This window comes from Prionailurus bengalensis, chromosome B3 (genome assembly GCF_016509475.1).
Source record: "Prionailurus bengalensis isolate Pbe53 chromosome B3, Fcat_Pben_1.1_paternal_pri, whole genome shotgun sequence".
Lineage (NCBI taxonomy): Eukaryota > Metazoa > Chordata > Mammalia > Carnivora > Felidae > Prionailurus > Prionailurus bengalensis.
The window spans coordinates 132,704,605-132,718,348 of record NC_057355.1 but is presented as its reverse complement, the minus strand read 5'-3'; the positions used below and the strand labels follow the sequence as shown (position 1 = coordinate 132,718,348).

Here is a 13,744-nt window from a genome sequence, read left to right as displayed (position 1 = left end):
TGATTGGTCATTTGGGATATTTATTAATGAAGATCAAATATCCAAAGGGCAATCCTCAATGCTCATTTCCATGATTTTAAGAGTTGGTCCTTCCATGTCACGACTGTTGTCACCTTGGACACCGTGAAGCTGAAGGGACGGGGAGAGTTCCGGCCTCAGACAACATAATTCATTCGAGGTCTCCACCTTTTCAGTGTCACTGTCGCCTTCAATGACATTCACAGAGGTTTCTTGGTCTGTTAAACTGTCTGAGACACTTGAATTTTTTTCATCTGAAATTGAAGGTCCGGGATTTGCTTCATCATTCACTTGTTGAATTATAACCCCTTCTGAATACTTCGATTTGTAGACGGGCAGGAAAAATTCATCCGGTGAGGAGAGTTTCTCGTTCTCACCCTTTGGTACAGATAGTAACATATCCAAAGCTTTTTGGTATTGCTGACGCTCCTGTTGAATTGTGGCATCATGGTTACTTTTATGATCATTTTCTTCTGAGTCCTCAGCCTGTTCAAAACCCAGTAAATTCAGCATATCGACATCATCTAGCTTTACTAAGTTTTCCTTGGATGTGCAGCCTAAGTCCACCTTCAGGATACGCAGCAGGTGGCGCATTTTTCCCTAGGATTAAGACAAGAATAATGACATTAGCTGAGCTAGTCACACTGAACTACTTTTGTGGGCAGTGCTGTTAATCTCAGCAGGATTAATACTTACTTCACGCACGCTCCCCGCCCCCGCCACGCACACAAAAGGTACAAGGGCAAAACCGCTCTTGTTTTTAATGCATTCTTTGAGGCTATGGAAAAACTTCAAAATTCTTTCTATATTAGAATTTTTCTAATGAATGTCTGAAGAAAGACAAACCTCCTCCAAATGATGTTTATTTTGTTTTATGTGTCGCTCAAATAGTCGTTCTAAAAACCTGAAAGATAAATAGAAATGTTAATGTCTCAAAATCATAAAATCAACCAAATACAAAATGGTCACGCAATAACAAAACTGCTAAAGGTTGGAAAATATTTTTCAGGTTATTCTTTTTCTTTGCAAAACTAAACACTAATCCTTCCCTGTTCTGTCAAGTTCTCTGATTTGGGAGCTAGTATGGGTCTTAAGTTATATTACAGATGCCATTGTTTCTGAAAGAGTATATACCACTTATACTTCTGTGAATATTTTATTTTTTGTGTTTTATTTATTTATTTATTTATTTATTTTTCAATATCTGAAGTTTATTGTCAAATTGGTTTCCATACAACACCCAGTGCTCACCCCAAAAGGTGCCCTCCTCAATACCCATCACCCACCCTCCCCTCCCTCCCACCCCCCATCAGCCCTCAGTTTGTTCTCAGTTGTTTTTTTTTTTATTTTTATTTTTTTTCAACGTTTTTATTTATTTTTGGGACAGAGAGAGACAGAGCATGAACAGGGGAGGGGCAGAGAGAGAGGGAGACACAGAATCGGAAACAGGCTCCAGGCTCCGAGCCATCAGCCCAGAGCCTGACGCGGGGCTCGAACTCACGGACCGCGAGATCGTGACCTGGCTGAAGTCGGACGCTCAACCGACTGCGCCACCCAGGCGCCCCTGTTCTCAGTTTTTAAGAGTCTCTTATGCTTTGGCTCTCTCCCACTCTAACCTCTTTTTTTTTTTTTTTTTTCCTTCCCCTCCCCCATGGGTTCCTGTTAAGTTTCTCAGGATCCATATAAGAGTGAAACCATATAGTATCTGTCTTTCTCTGTATGGCTTATTCTGTGAATATTTTAAATGAGGTCCAACAGTTCCCTTCCCTCTGCCCCCGCCACAAAACAAAAACTTTTTTCTTTTTTCTCTCACCCACATATGCACACTACAAATGCCTTTCCTCCCCTTGTGTCTCACATCCACAACCTCCCCAAACCAAACCCTAAAGAAAATTCTCTTACATCGAATTATTTTATAATGCTTCCTAAACTATACTTGAAAAAAATTCCACTGATGGTAAATCCACATAATAACCTAAAAGCTATTACTTATTAAGTACCACTAAGGGATAGACATTTGTGCTAGACACATAATCATTATACCCCTAATCATGACCAATATTGGGAGAAAGGTATTGTAAAGATCATTTTAAAGATGAGAAAATAATCTAAGATGATAACTTCCTCTCTCCTAAGGTCCCAAACCATTAAGAGAATTTAACCCAGATGTGTCTGGCTCCAGAGAAAATCTTCTCACAACTATACCACACTTGTGGTGCTATCATATGAATGTGTCTATACCTTTGCTGAAAACTCATTTGTTGCCATTTTTTATTATCAATGAAATTAGCTAATCTTAGATTTAGTAGTTCTGAATTACTTAGCCGTTTTTAAAAAGCCCAAGGAATCCATATTCTACCCTTTACAAACAATACATACTGTTTGGATATCAATTTTGTTTTTCTAATCAACTCTATATTTTGAACATCCTTCTGTATCAATAAATTCACTTCATTTTTTTTAAAGTTCATTTATTTTGAGAGAGAGAAGGAGTGAGTACAAGTGGGGGAGGGGCAGAGAGAGAGAAAGAGAGAGAGAGAGAGGGACAGAGAGAGAGAGAGAGAGAGAGAGAGAGAGAGGGAGGATGAATCCCAAGCAGGCTCCATGGTGTTAGGGCAGAGTCCAATGGGGGGCTCGATCCCACAAATCGCTAGATCATGGCCCCAGCTGAGATTAAGAGTTGGACACTCAACCGACTGAGCCACCCAGGCGCCCCCTGAAAACATTTTTAACCACTTAAAAAAATTTTTTTTTAATTTATTTATTTTGAGAGAGAGAGACAGAATGCGTGTGAGTGGGAAGAGGAGCAGAAAGAGAGAATCCTGCGCTGACAGCATGGAGCCTGACGCAGGGCTCGATCCCATGAACCACAAGATCAGGTCCTGAGCTAAAATCAACAGTTGGATGCTTAATCAGCTGAGCCACCTGGGTGCCCCCCCTTAACGACTTTTTTTTTTTTTAATTTTTTTTTTTTAACGTTTTTATTTATTTTTGGGACAGAGAGAGACAGAGCATGAACGGGGGAGGGCAGAGAGAGAGGGAGACACAGAATCGGAAGCAGGCTCCAGGCTCTGAGCCATCAGCCCAGAGCCTGACGCGGGGCTCGAACTCCCGGACCGTGAGATCGTGACCTGGCTGAAGTCGGACGCTTAACCAACTGCGCCACCCAGGCGCCCCTAACGACTTTTTTTTAAATGAAAGAAGTAAATAGAATACTATATTAAAAAAAAAACTTAGCTCTTTTTGGTATATCTTTTTATAGCAATAAAAAATGTTTGCTTTAATTAAAAAAAAACTTCACATCAGAATAGAAATAATTCATTAGAAACGTTGTACTTGACATAATACAACAGAGAAAGCATGTACACAACATGGAATTCTAAGATATGCAACATAAAGTGCGCCTCACTGCCCAGTGAACTTTAGATGAATAAATGTTCAAGCTGACCCAGGATCACACAGTTTCCTTAAGATGTGCAATATCGAATCTGGTTTTGCAAACTTTCCATTTCACTTACAGTGTGTAAACCTAGCCTTTAATTTGTGCTCACTTTACTAGTAACAGTTGTTAACAAAAATGCTTGCTTTGGATTCTTGTGACAAGTTTCAAATAGTAAAATGAGGTAATGGATCTTTGCAAATAAGAAGCAAAAATTCAGTTCACTTAGTCTATATAACTAAGAGATATAATAGTAATTTTTGTTTTTATGTAGACTCTATGGGATTTTACATGGATGACAATGTTGTCTGTGAATAAAGACAGTTTTACGTCTTTCTTTCTCAAATAAGGATATCATTTTTCTTCTTTTTTTTGTGATAGATTTTTTTAAATTGAAGTATAACTGACATACGTTATATTGGTGTCAGGTGTACAACATAATCATTCATATTTGTATGTATTGTAAAATGATCACCCAAATAAGTCTAGTGAACATTCATTACCACACCGTTACAGAATTTTTTCCTTGTGATGAGAACTTTTAAGATTTATTCTCTCAGCAGCTTTCAAATATGCAACACAGTGCTATTAACTATACCCACCGCCCTGTACATGTATTGTATCCCCATGACTTATTTATGTTATAACTGGGAGTTGTACCTTTGACCACCTTTACCCATTTTGCCCGCCCCCACCCTGGCAACCACCAAGCTGCTCTCTGCGTCTAAGAGATACAACCGTATTTAAATGAGTAAAACCTCTGTTCTCTCCTGTAACTCCCCAAACTGTGAACTTGCCTCATATAGTGTGAATTAAACATTCTTTACAATTTGCTACCAGTTATAAGATCATGTCCCCCCAAGAAAGCACTATAATTTTTCATTTCCTAGGATGCGGAAATAACTTAAAAAAATTAACCTCATAAAGAAGAGTATTTAATGTACTGTTCTCCCGCCATAATTAAAAAATCTAACCTGTTTGAAAATAAACCAAGTTTCAGAATTTCATCTGTTACATCTTCAATGAAACTCAGATACAACAGTTCTTCCTCACTGTGAAGACAAAGCAGTACACAGCATATAATTATTTCCTACTTACTCTGAAAACTACAGGAAATATGAGTACTTAATTAGGAACATCTATCTCTGCTATGACAAATGTACTGCTATCTCATATTACTAAGAGGAATAATATAAAACAAACTATGTCTATCTTCTATTTTTTTTTTTAATGTTTATTTTTGAGAGAGAGGCAGAGAGAGAGGGAGACACAGAATCCGAAGAAGGCTCCAGGCTTGAAGCTGTCCACAGAGCCTTGATGCAGGGCTCGAACTCACAAACTGTGAGATCATGACCTGAGCCGAAGTTATGCTTAACTGAATGAGCCACCCAGGGGCCCCTATCATATATATATATATATTTTTAATGTTTATTTATTTTTGAGAGAGACAGCATAAGCAGGGAAGGGGCAGAGAGAGAGGGGGAGCGAATTGTAAGAAAAATTAGCATTCAGTCCTGACTGATTTAATAATGGTTTGTGTGATTCTCTTTTTTGTTTATTTATTTATTTTGAGAGAGACAGAGTGCGAGTAGGGGAGGAGCAGAGAGAGAAAGAATCCCAAGCAGGCTCTGCACTGCCAGCCCAGAGCCCGACGTGGGGCTCGATCCCATGAACCGGGAGATCATGACCTGAGCCAAAACCAAGAGTAGATCTCTTAACTGACTGAACCACCCAGGTGCCCCATGATTCTTAATTCTTGATTTTCCCTAGGCACAATGAAGAGGTCAAAAAGATCTTACTCAGAGTGGAGTTTTCTCTCTGGAGGAAACTGCAAAGAATACTGACATACTGCCCTGGAAAGAGAAAATGACAATATTTGAACAAAACAATGATTGGCATGCAGTAAGTATTCAGTAATATTATATATCAGTAATAATAGATTGTAGAATTTTTAAAGTACTTTCATATCCGTGATACGATCTCATCTTCAGAACAGCCCTGTTTGGTATATGGGGTCGGTATTATCTTCCCACTGACTGATGAGTTCACCAGGGGGCAGAAAGGTTGGGTAACTTACCGAAGTCATGTTGTTAGTAAGTAGCAGAGATATTTTGAACTAGTCCTGGGAACTACAAATTCACAATCCTTTTTAAAACTGGACTACAGCACTTATCTAGGATACATAATTTTACTTTGACTACAGTTAACATGTAAATAATGCTGGAGACAGATATTTCCCTATGAAAGACTGTTTTTTAAGCTGATTATTATACTAAATTTTGTCATTATTTAGTTATATCATCATTAGTTAATTCCAAGCTTTTTAGGTATGCACAATTAAAATATTTTACTTTTTAGATAGAAACTACTAGAAAAGATAAATATTCCTTTCTTTAGGGCATTCTTTATGTCCATTGCAGAGAGGCTTAAGAGTTAGCTTATAAATCTTCTGAGCACTGAGGCATCATGAAGGTCAGCGGTGAACTGCCCACAGCCTTGCAGGCACCATCTCCCTGGGGGAAGGGCCTGGGCTCTGAGAGATCACAAGGGCTTGCCTTCTGGTCGGCTGTATGACACCTCATTCTTGCCTCTTTTTAATCTCTAGCCTTTTTTTACTTCTACCTTCTTCATCTCTTATATAATCTCTGACTCTGGAAATGCATTTGACAGCTGAAACTATCAAAGGCATTTTTGCTAAGCCATCATTTTTGTTTAGGTGCTGTATTCCGTGATTACTAAATACGATGGGTAGTCTGAAAAACAGTGCCCAATACACAGCAGGGACAGATAAAACCCCAGCACATGGTGAATATTCACAATCATGAATTAGGAGTCCTCAGATTGTGAGGTTCTTCAGTATTATTTCTGCCATGTAAACTGGTTAGCATCACTGCTAGAGGATTTGCGTTGAGGAAAAAATCCTTTTTCCTACGAATAGCAATGGCATATAAAACAAGCCAGTGCCCCCGCTTTTTTCATTAATGAATTAGCAAAATAAATTCATTTAAACTTTTACTGAGTACCTACTTTGTAAAATTTCATTAGTAAAACTAACACTGCTACTGAATTGTATAACACCAAAATAGATTAGAGTTCACGTAATTAAAATAGTACTTATGTTGCAAATATTGTATGTCTGTTACACAGGAAAGCAGTTAAATCTACAGTTGAAATGACTTCTGTAAATTGTTTACCTTGGTGAGGAACACTGGAAAGTTCCACCTTTAATCTCATCCCATGGTAAGTCATGCCCTTGTAAGGGTAAAGGAGTTATTTTTCCTTTGGTATCATATGTCATACAATTAGATGCCTGGGAATGAGAAGAATCGATCTTTATTTTGCTTCAAGAATACATTATGAAAGCAGAAAGAAAGCAAAACAGCAGACTTCAAAAAAGCCAAGGAGGGGCGCCTGGGATTCTCTCTCTCCCTCTCTTTGTGCCCCTTCCCCGTTCATGCTCTCTCTCTCAAAATCAACTTAAAAAAAAAAAAAAAAGTCAAGGAAACAAAGTGGAGACATCCAGTAAATAAAAGTGACTGCTATATTATAACAAAGGATGTTTTTAGAATACATTTTCTACCCAATTAAGACTTCTTTCTTAAGTTTATTTAAAGTAAGGTAAGACAACTGCTTATTTCTTACATTTTAATGAGGGATATATATTTTTTTAATTTTTAAATTTTATTTAAATCCAAGTTAGTTAACATATAGTGTAATAATGATTTCAGGAGAATTTAATGATTCATCACTTACATACAACACCCAGTGCTCATCCCAACAAGGGCCCTCCTTAGTGCCTATCACCCATCTAGTCCAACCCCTACCCACCTCCCTCCATCTACCCTCAGGTTGTTCTCTATATTCGAGAGTCTTAATGAGGGATATTTTAAATCTGTTAAAGAATTACCACAAATAAACATGCAAAGAGAAAAATGAAGCAAATGTGCAAGTTTTAAGTAAACCTGAGAAAAAATATCCCATTATAACAAATTCAAACAGCTCATTCGTGTCAAATGTCCACGTATCAACTACGGAGAAGCAGTGGTAGTTCTGGTGGTTCCGTCGATACTATTAACACACACAAATATCGGCAGCTTATTTTTATAGAACCCTTACTACGAGCTGCATCCGTGGCGAGCATTTCCTTGCGGTATTAGATGAGTCTTTACGGTGCTCATTCATACACAGTGCTGCTAGAATTTGGTCTGATCCTCATGACCTTCAAGCAGACTGCTGGGGGCAAGGATTATGGAGTAATGGGAGACACCATTTCCTTACCAGGTTATGGACAAGCATTTGGAGCACAACGTCATGAAAATGGACTTACTTCATTTATTTAGCTACCTACTGAGCTAACTCTCTTCCTAAATCTCAAGCTAGTCACAGTCCTCCTCTACTGACCCCTTCTCGGGCAAGGCACTTTATCTATATCAATTATTCCTTGATAAGTGACCCTGCACAGTAAGTACAGTTTCTCTTGATGCAAAACTCTGCTCTCAGAGGATAAGGGATTTGCCCTCGGGCTCTGAGTGGCAGGGCCCATGTCAAACAGGTATTAATGGCTGACATGGAAACCTACAATTCGTATTCAGAAGGGAAGATGGAAGTTCAGTATGATTATATTTTATTCTTTTTTTTTTAAGTTCATTTATTTATTTTGAGAGAGAGAGACAGAGAGAGAGGCAGAGAGACAGAATCCCAAGCAGACTCTGCACTGTCAGTGCAGAGCCTGACATGGGGCTCAAACTCACGAACTGTGAGATCATGACCTGAACTGAAGTTGGATGCTTAACCAACTGAGCCACCCAGGCACCCCTATATTTTATTCTCTTATTTTCGAGTCTGTGTTTGACATTTTAATAGACAAACTGTTTTTGCAAACAAATATAAATTAGGATACAAGTGTATGATTAACACTCCCAAAATAAAAAATAAAAACAATCAGTTTATGTGAAAATCAGACTTAAAGCTGTAATATTTTAAAAGAAATGACTGCTGGGTCGCCCAGGTGTCTCAGTTGGTTAAGCGTCAGATTCTTGATTTCGGCACAGGTCATGGTCTTCTGGTTCGTGGGTTCGAGCCCTGCGTTGGGCTCTGTGCTGACAATGAAGAGCCTACTTGGGATTCTCTCTTTCTCCTCTCTCTCTTGCCCCTCCCCAGCTTGTGTTCACATTTTCTCTCTCAAAATAAATAAACATGCTTAAGAAAATAAAAGAAATGACTGCTGAACACTCAAAACGTACACAGTGTAAAACAGAGCCTATGGTCCAGAAAAAGTAAAAGCAAATGTAAGGGGTGATATCCACCTATTCTCATAAAATGTATAATTTCCAATAATATAATCAGTGGCAATTCTTCAAAAGAAAAATTACAGGCATAGAAATTAAAATGACTTCTATACAGCTTTTCTGGTTCCTTTAGTATCCAAATCTGCATCTTTGAAGCAACATTTAAGGTATTTTATTCACCCATTCCTCTATCTAGCAAGCCAATCAACCATCTAGAAAAGATGCTAACAAAAAATGACTTCTCAGACAGGGCAGGATCCATCTGGCCACTCAAAAGGAGCAACAGGCCTTTGTAAATAGGTAGTCTTTCTCCATGCTGGCGACATCATATGTGAGAAGTGTCACTGAGAGATTCTTGAAGTCCAAATAGCTATACATATCCTATTAAGTGAAAGTGGCTGTAATTCCAATGCAGCACACAGAGAGATCTCATTTTTATTACCTGCTTTATGTTCTTTTCTGAATCTGTGAAGTTCTTGGTCTCAAATGCCTCAAAATCAGATTTAAAGCTGTAATATTTTAAAAGGAATAGTTGTCAAGCTTTCAAAATACAAATACCGTGATATGATAACAAGTTTACTGTCTTAAAACCCCTCAAACTAAGAGAAGAAATCCATCTATTCTTATAAAATGTGTAATTTCTGATTATATAATCAGGAAACAGATATGGTTTGGATTACACAGCTTCCTTTTCCTTTTTTCAGTAGCAGCTAGATTTCAGCTGGATAGAATGGGACCAGGGACATGGGAACTATTATCCTCCAAAGTGGTCATAAATACAATCAGAAAAGGAAATGATATGCTTGCTTTCCTCATTCCCCTCCACTCTTTAATCCTTGGGATTAAACGTACGCAGACTCATCTGATATTTCTGTACCTCTTATCTGTACCTAGAGAAAAGAATACTAGAGCTAAATTGTTTTTTGCTTTCTAAAATTAACTAATATTTAGGATGAGGTAAATAGCTCTTTATATAGCACCAGGAAAAACCATCACAAGTCAGCTAACACTAAATACTTTATAAGATTTGTTTGTTTGTTCAATCATTTGGCAAACTTTTACTGAATATTCATTATATGCCAGGCACTATCATATATGAAAACATTATTGAGGCAAAATCTATGGAATTTCCAGAAGTTACCCTAATTGCCTGAATTATTCCTGGGGAGTTGCTCCTATGTAACAGTGGAGTTGAATATTTGCAGGGAAGGGAACCCAGGGAGAGTCTGAGAATCAGCTGTCCTCTTTCCCTCTCTAGCCCACTGTTTTGCCATTTTTAAAATGAAGCAATAGACATATTTACACAAATGCTACTTGATGACACATTTTAAGGATTCTCTGAAAGTATATTTAAAAGCACATACCATGTTTGAAACAATAAATTAAACTATGTAACATTCCTGTTTGTAAGGAAAGCTTGACAAGTTTAATAGGTACTTTTCAACAATGACTTGGGTAGTTCTAGTGACACATGCAAAAGGAAAAGACATTAATCTCATTCCAATCAAAAAGGCACTCCCAGACCTTCAGTCGGGCATGTTAGGTACATGACATAAAATAAGGAATATTATTACTATTTAATTTCTACAACACCCTGAAGGACTTACTGTTGGCTGTGAATGGGCCATACCTGCTTAAATCAGTCTGGGTTTCCGCTTCTATCCGCTGATCTGTAAACTCCTTTTTTCTTTTGGCAGGCGTATAATAACGGTAATGTGACAGGAAAGATTTTGCTTCTGTTTTTAAAGTGCGTGGAGTGAATGGCAACTGTCTGTTGGAAAAGAGCTCAGAGTGTTTATCCAAAAGGTCCCCACTCGGTGCTTTTGAAATAACTAACTGAAACCGATGGGTATTTGGGCGCGTGCTCCTGGGCCCTCTGCCGTACGGAGTTCCAGAGCACGGTTTCCTAGGCCCAGAGGGGGTGTAGTCCACGTTGAACACGGAAGAACCGGAGTTCTTCTCAGTACCATTTGTGAGGACTTTATCAGATTTAGGTAGATTCAACTGCAGTCTCTCTGAAGAAGTTACTGGTGACCTTGTGAAGGATGGAAATCCATTCACTTCTCCGATTAACACGTCTTCATCTTGTGGTTCTCCTGAAGGCTAAAAACATTTGGTTTGCTACAAATTCTCATAACTGGGGATCTCTCCAGATTATATACCCAAAAATGGTTGCCTTAGGAGGTCTAGAGAACTATACATTCCTGAAGGTGTTAGCATTGATATGAACTTCTATTCGAGGTTTTGAATTATTAATATATAATAATATAATTCTAAACATAAGTAAGACCAGTCATGTTTCTTTCTGAAACTAAAAAAAAGCAATTATTCACATCTACCTATATCTGGTCTTGAACTTGTACATTGACATCTACAGGTAGATCTCAGGTTTATCTGAAGGTTTCCAAACCACCTGTGCGCACCAATCCCCTTCTCAACCACTGCTGGTGACAGCACCCCCCTTCCCATCGGGCCTTTAGGGCAATCTCCGGGGCCAGCGGCGCCTGAGACTTGAAGGCTTTGAAGAAATGAAAAGGAACTTCTCTCCACTTCTCCTCACAAGTGGGGAGAGCCGAAAGGGAAGGCGTTTTGGACTGCTCCATTTCTTTTTGGTTTAATTTTGGAAGAACCATTTCTACAGGGTATCCAGAAAATCTTGAAACATAGATAATATTTTATTCTTTTACAGGGTGGATGTCCAAGAAGCTCTGTCTATGATTCCAGACTTTATGGACACCTGTGTATGCATTACAGAACTCTGAAGCACTTTATTAGGTAGAGGGGAAGTTACATAAAAGTCACGGATTCTGAGGTGACAATGACTAGGATTTAGCTGTTACATCTGTCCTACAAGCTCACGGGGAGAAAAACAAGAGAAAGATGAATAAGCCGAGTAAGAGAATAGCTGAGTGCTTCTTGTATGCAAGGTACTGTTCTTGCCATTGAGTAGAATAAAAGAGAACGATTAGAACTTTTATCACTGCTGCTAGTGGGTTACTATGCTTACGATGTGTAAGGTATAGTTCTAATTAATTTACATGCACAACTCATTTCATCCTCACATCAACTTCTGGGTGGTAATACAAATACTACTTAAAAAAATTTTTTTTAAACGTTTATTTATTTTTGAGACAGAGACACAGCATGAGCAGGGGAGGGTCAGAGAGAGAGGGAGACACAGAATCCGAAGCCGGCTCCAGGCTCTGAGCTGTTAGCACAGAGCCCGACACTGGGCTCGAACTCACAAACCGTGAGATCATGACCTGAGCCGAAGTCGGACGCTTAACCGACTGAGCCACCCAGGTGCCCCAAATACTACTTTTATTTCAGAGATGAAGAAAATGAGGCCGTGCAGGGTCTCACAGATTTGAACCCAGGTTGAGCTTATGCTCTCCACAATGACATCATATTATCTATTATAAAGACTCAATTGAAAATTATATATTTCAGGTTTTTAAAAAATAAACTCTACACCCAACGTGGGGCTCGAACTCATGACCCCAAGATCAAGAGTTGCATGCTGTACTGACTGAGCCAGGCAGGTGTCCCCATATTTTAGATTTTTTACACCATGAGGAATTTTAAACTGATTTTAACCCTTTGCCTGATGGTGAACCAGTCAGCTAACCTAAGTACTGATTCATCTAAGTAAGAAAACTGCAGATAACTGAATAGTGTAACTAAAGGCAAAGTCACCGATTTCCTTTCCAAGTGCTTTCTAACCTGATCTCAAATACAAGGCAAAATTACTCAAAGCAAGGAAATATTTTGGCATTAAATTCTGAGTCACTAGGGTCCTTTTTAAATGATTTCAATATATTAGTTTTAAAAAGCACTCCCAAACAAGACTCGCAGCTTATATACCAGAAGAGTTTGGCTCCCGGGAAAAAATTTCTAAGTACGATCTGAAAAATCTTACAGGGCTATTAAATAATAATCACAGGAATTATTTATACTTAGAGGAACGGTACAAGCTGAGATCAGAGGCAGCAGAAATGCATAAAGCATTAGACTGCTTGCAAGAAAACTCTTATCAGTAATGGTTATTTAATAAACAAAACGAAACACCAAAGAAAGTCTTTAAATATATATATATTTTTTAAATTTTAGAGAGAGTGTACACAAGCAGAAGAGAGGGGCGGAGGGAGGGAGAGAGGAGGGGGAGGGAGAATCCTAAGCAGGCTCCACACTCAGCATGGAGCCTGACACAGGGCTCAATCCCACAACCCTGGGATCATGACCTGAGCTGAAATCAAGGGTCAGACACTCAACCGACTGAGCCACCCAGGTGCCCCCTCAAAGGAAGTCTTTAAAGGCAGAAATATACTCTCATCTGTCTCAAATGGGCTGGAAAAACTGCTTTTGAACTGACTGAAGGCAAGAAACTTCTCTATTTTTAGGTATCATAATTCCAACCTTGCATCCTACACTTTTTCTTTCCTTGGAAACCTGTAGGACATAGTATGAAATCAATTGTACCAATCTGCTTTTTGAGATTATATAACGGTTTCCTGTAGGTACGAATATTGGAAAGCTTGGATGGATATAATTTTCACAGAAAGTAAATAACACACTGGTAAATTCACCAAAATCTGAACAATAGGTAACTGTAAAGTTCTAAAATCAGAGAAGGGTTTATCAATTATATGTGAATAGAACAAAAATTCTGGTTGTAATCTGACCGCTTTCATTTCTTAAGTCAGCTTTACAGTTCAATGTGATTTGTTGTGAACTGTGATTTAAGAATTTATATAAAGTGATAATCGTTGTCCAGCTTATACACTCATCATGTTTTCACGTCAAGAACACGTACCCAACTTTTACAATCACAGAACAACTGAGTACTAAATCTTTTTCAGGGACGATGTCAGAAGAAACAGCACACAAAGATTTCGCAATTGTCAGATTTTAAAACAGTCGAGGAATCATTTCAATTGCAGAATAGGATGGGTACAAATTATTTAAAAATCTGATTAACATTTGTTTTGCAAAAAAGTTT

At 38.4% G+C, this 13,744-nt stretch overlaps 1 protein-coding gene across 4 annotated transcripts in view; it reads right to left on the bottom strand.

Annotated features, from left to right (window-relative positions):
* The window catches only part of SPATA7 (spermatogenesis associated 7), a 38,908-nt gene continuing 25,164 nt past the window's right edge, over positions 1–13,744 (bottom strand). For 3 of the 4 annotated variants that reach the window (XM_043556793.1, XM_043556792.1, XM_043556794.1), the window contains 7 exons: positions 10,376–10,848; positions 9,188–9,254; positions 6,652–6,767; positions 5,257–5,310; positions 4,432–4,509; positions 865–922; positions 1–618 (listed from right to left, as the gene is read on the bottom strand). In XM_043556793.1, the coding sequence (XP_043412728.1) occupies positions 34–618; positions 865–922; positions 4,432–4,509; positions 5,257–5,310; positions 6,652–6,767; positions 9,188–9,254; positions 10,376–10,848 (1,431 nt within the window). In that variant the 3' untranslated portion in view covers positions 1–33. The remainder of the gene's footprint in view (positions 619–864; positions 923–4,431; positions 4,510–5,256; positions 5,311–6,651; positions 6,768–9,187; positions 9,255–10,375; positions 10,849–13,744) is intronic. The other variant, XM_043556795.1, reaches the window with a different exon arrangement.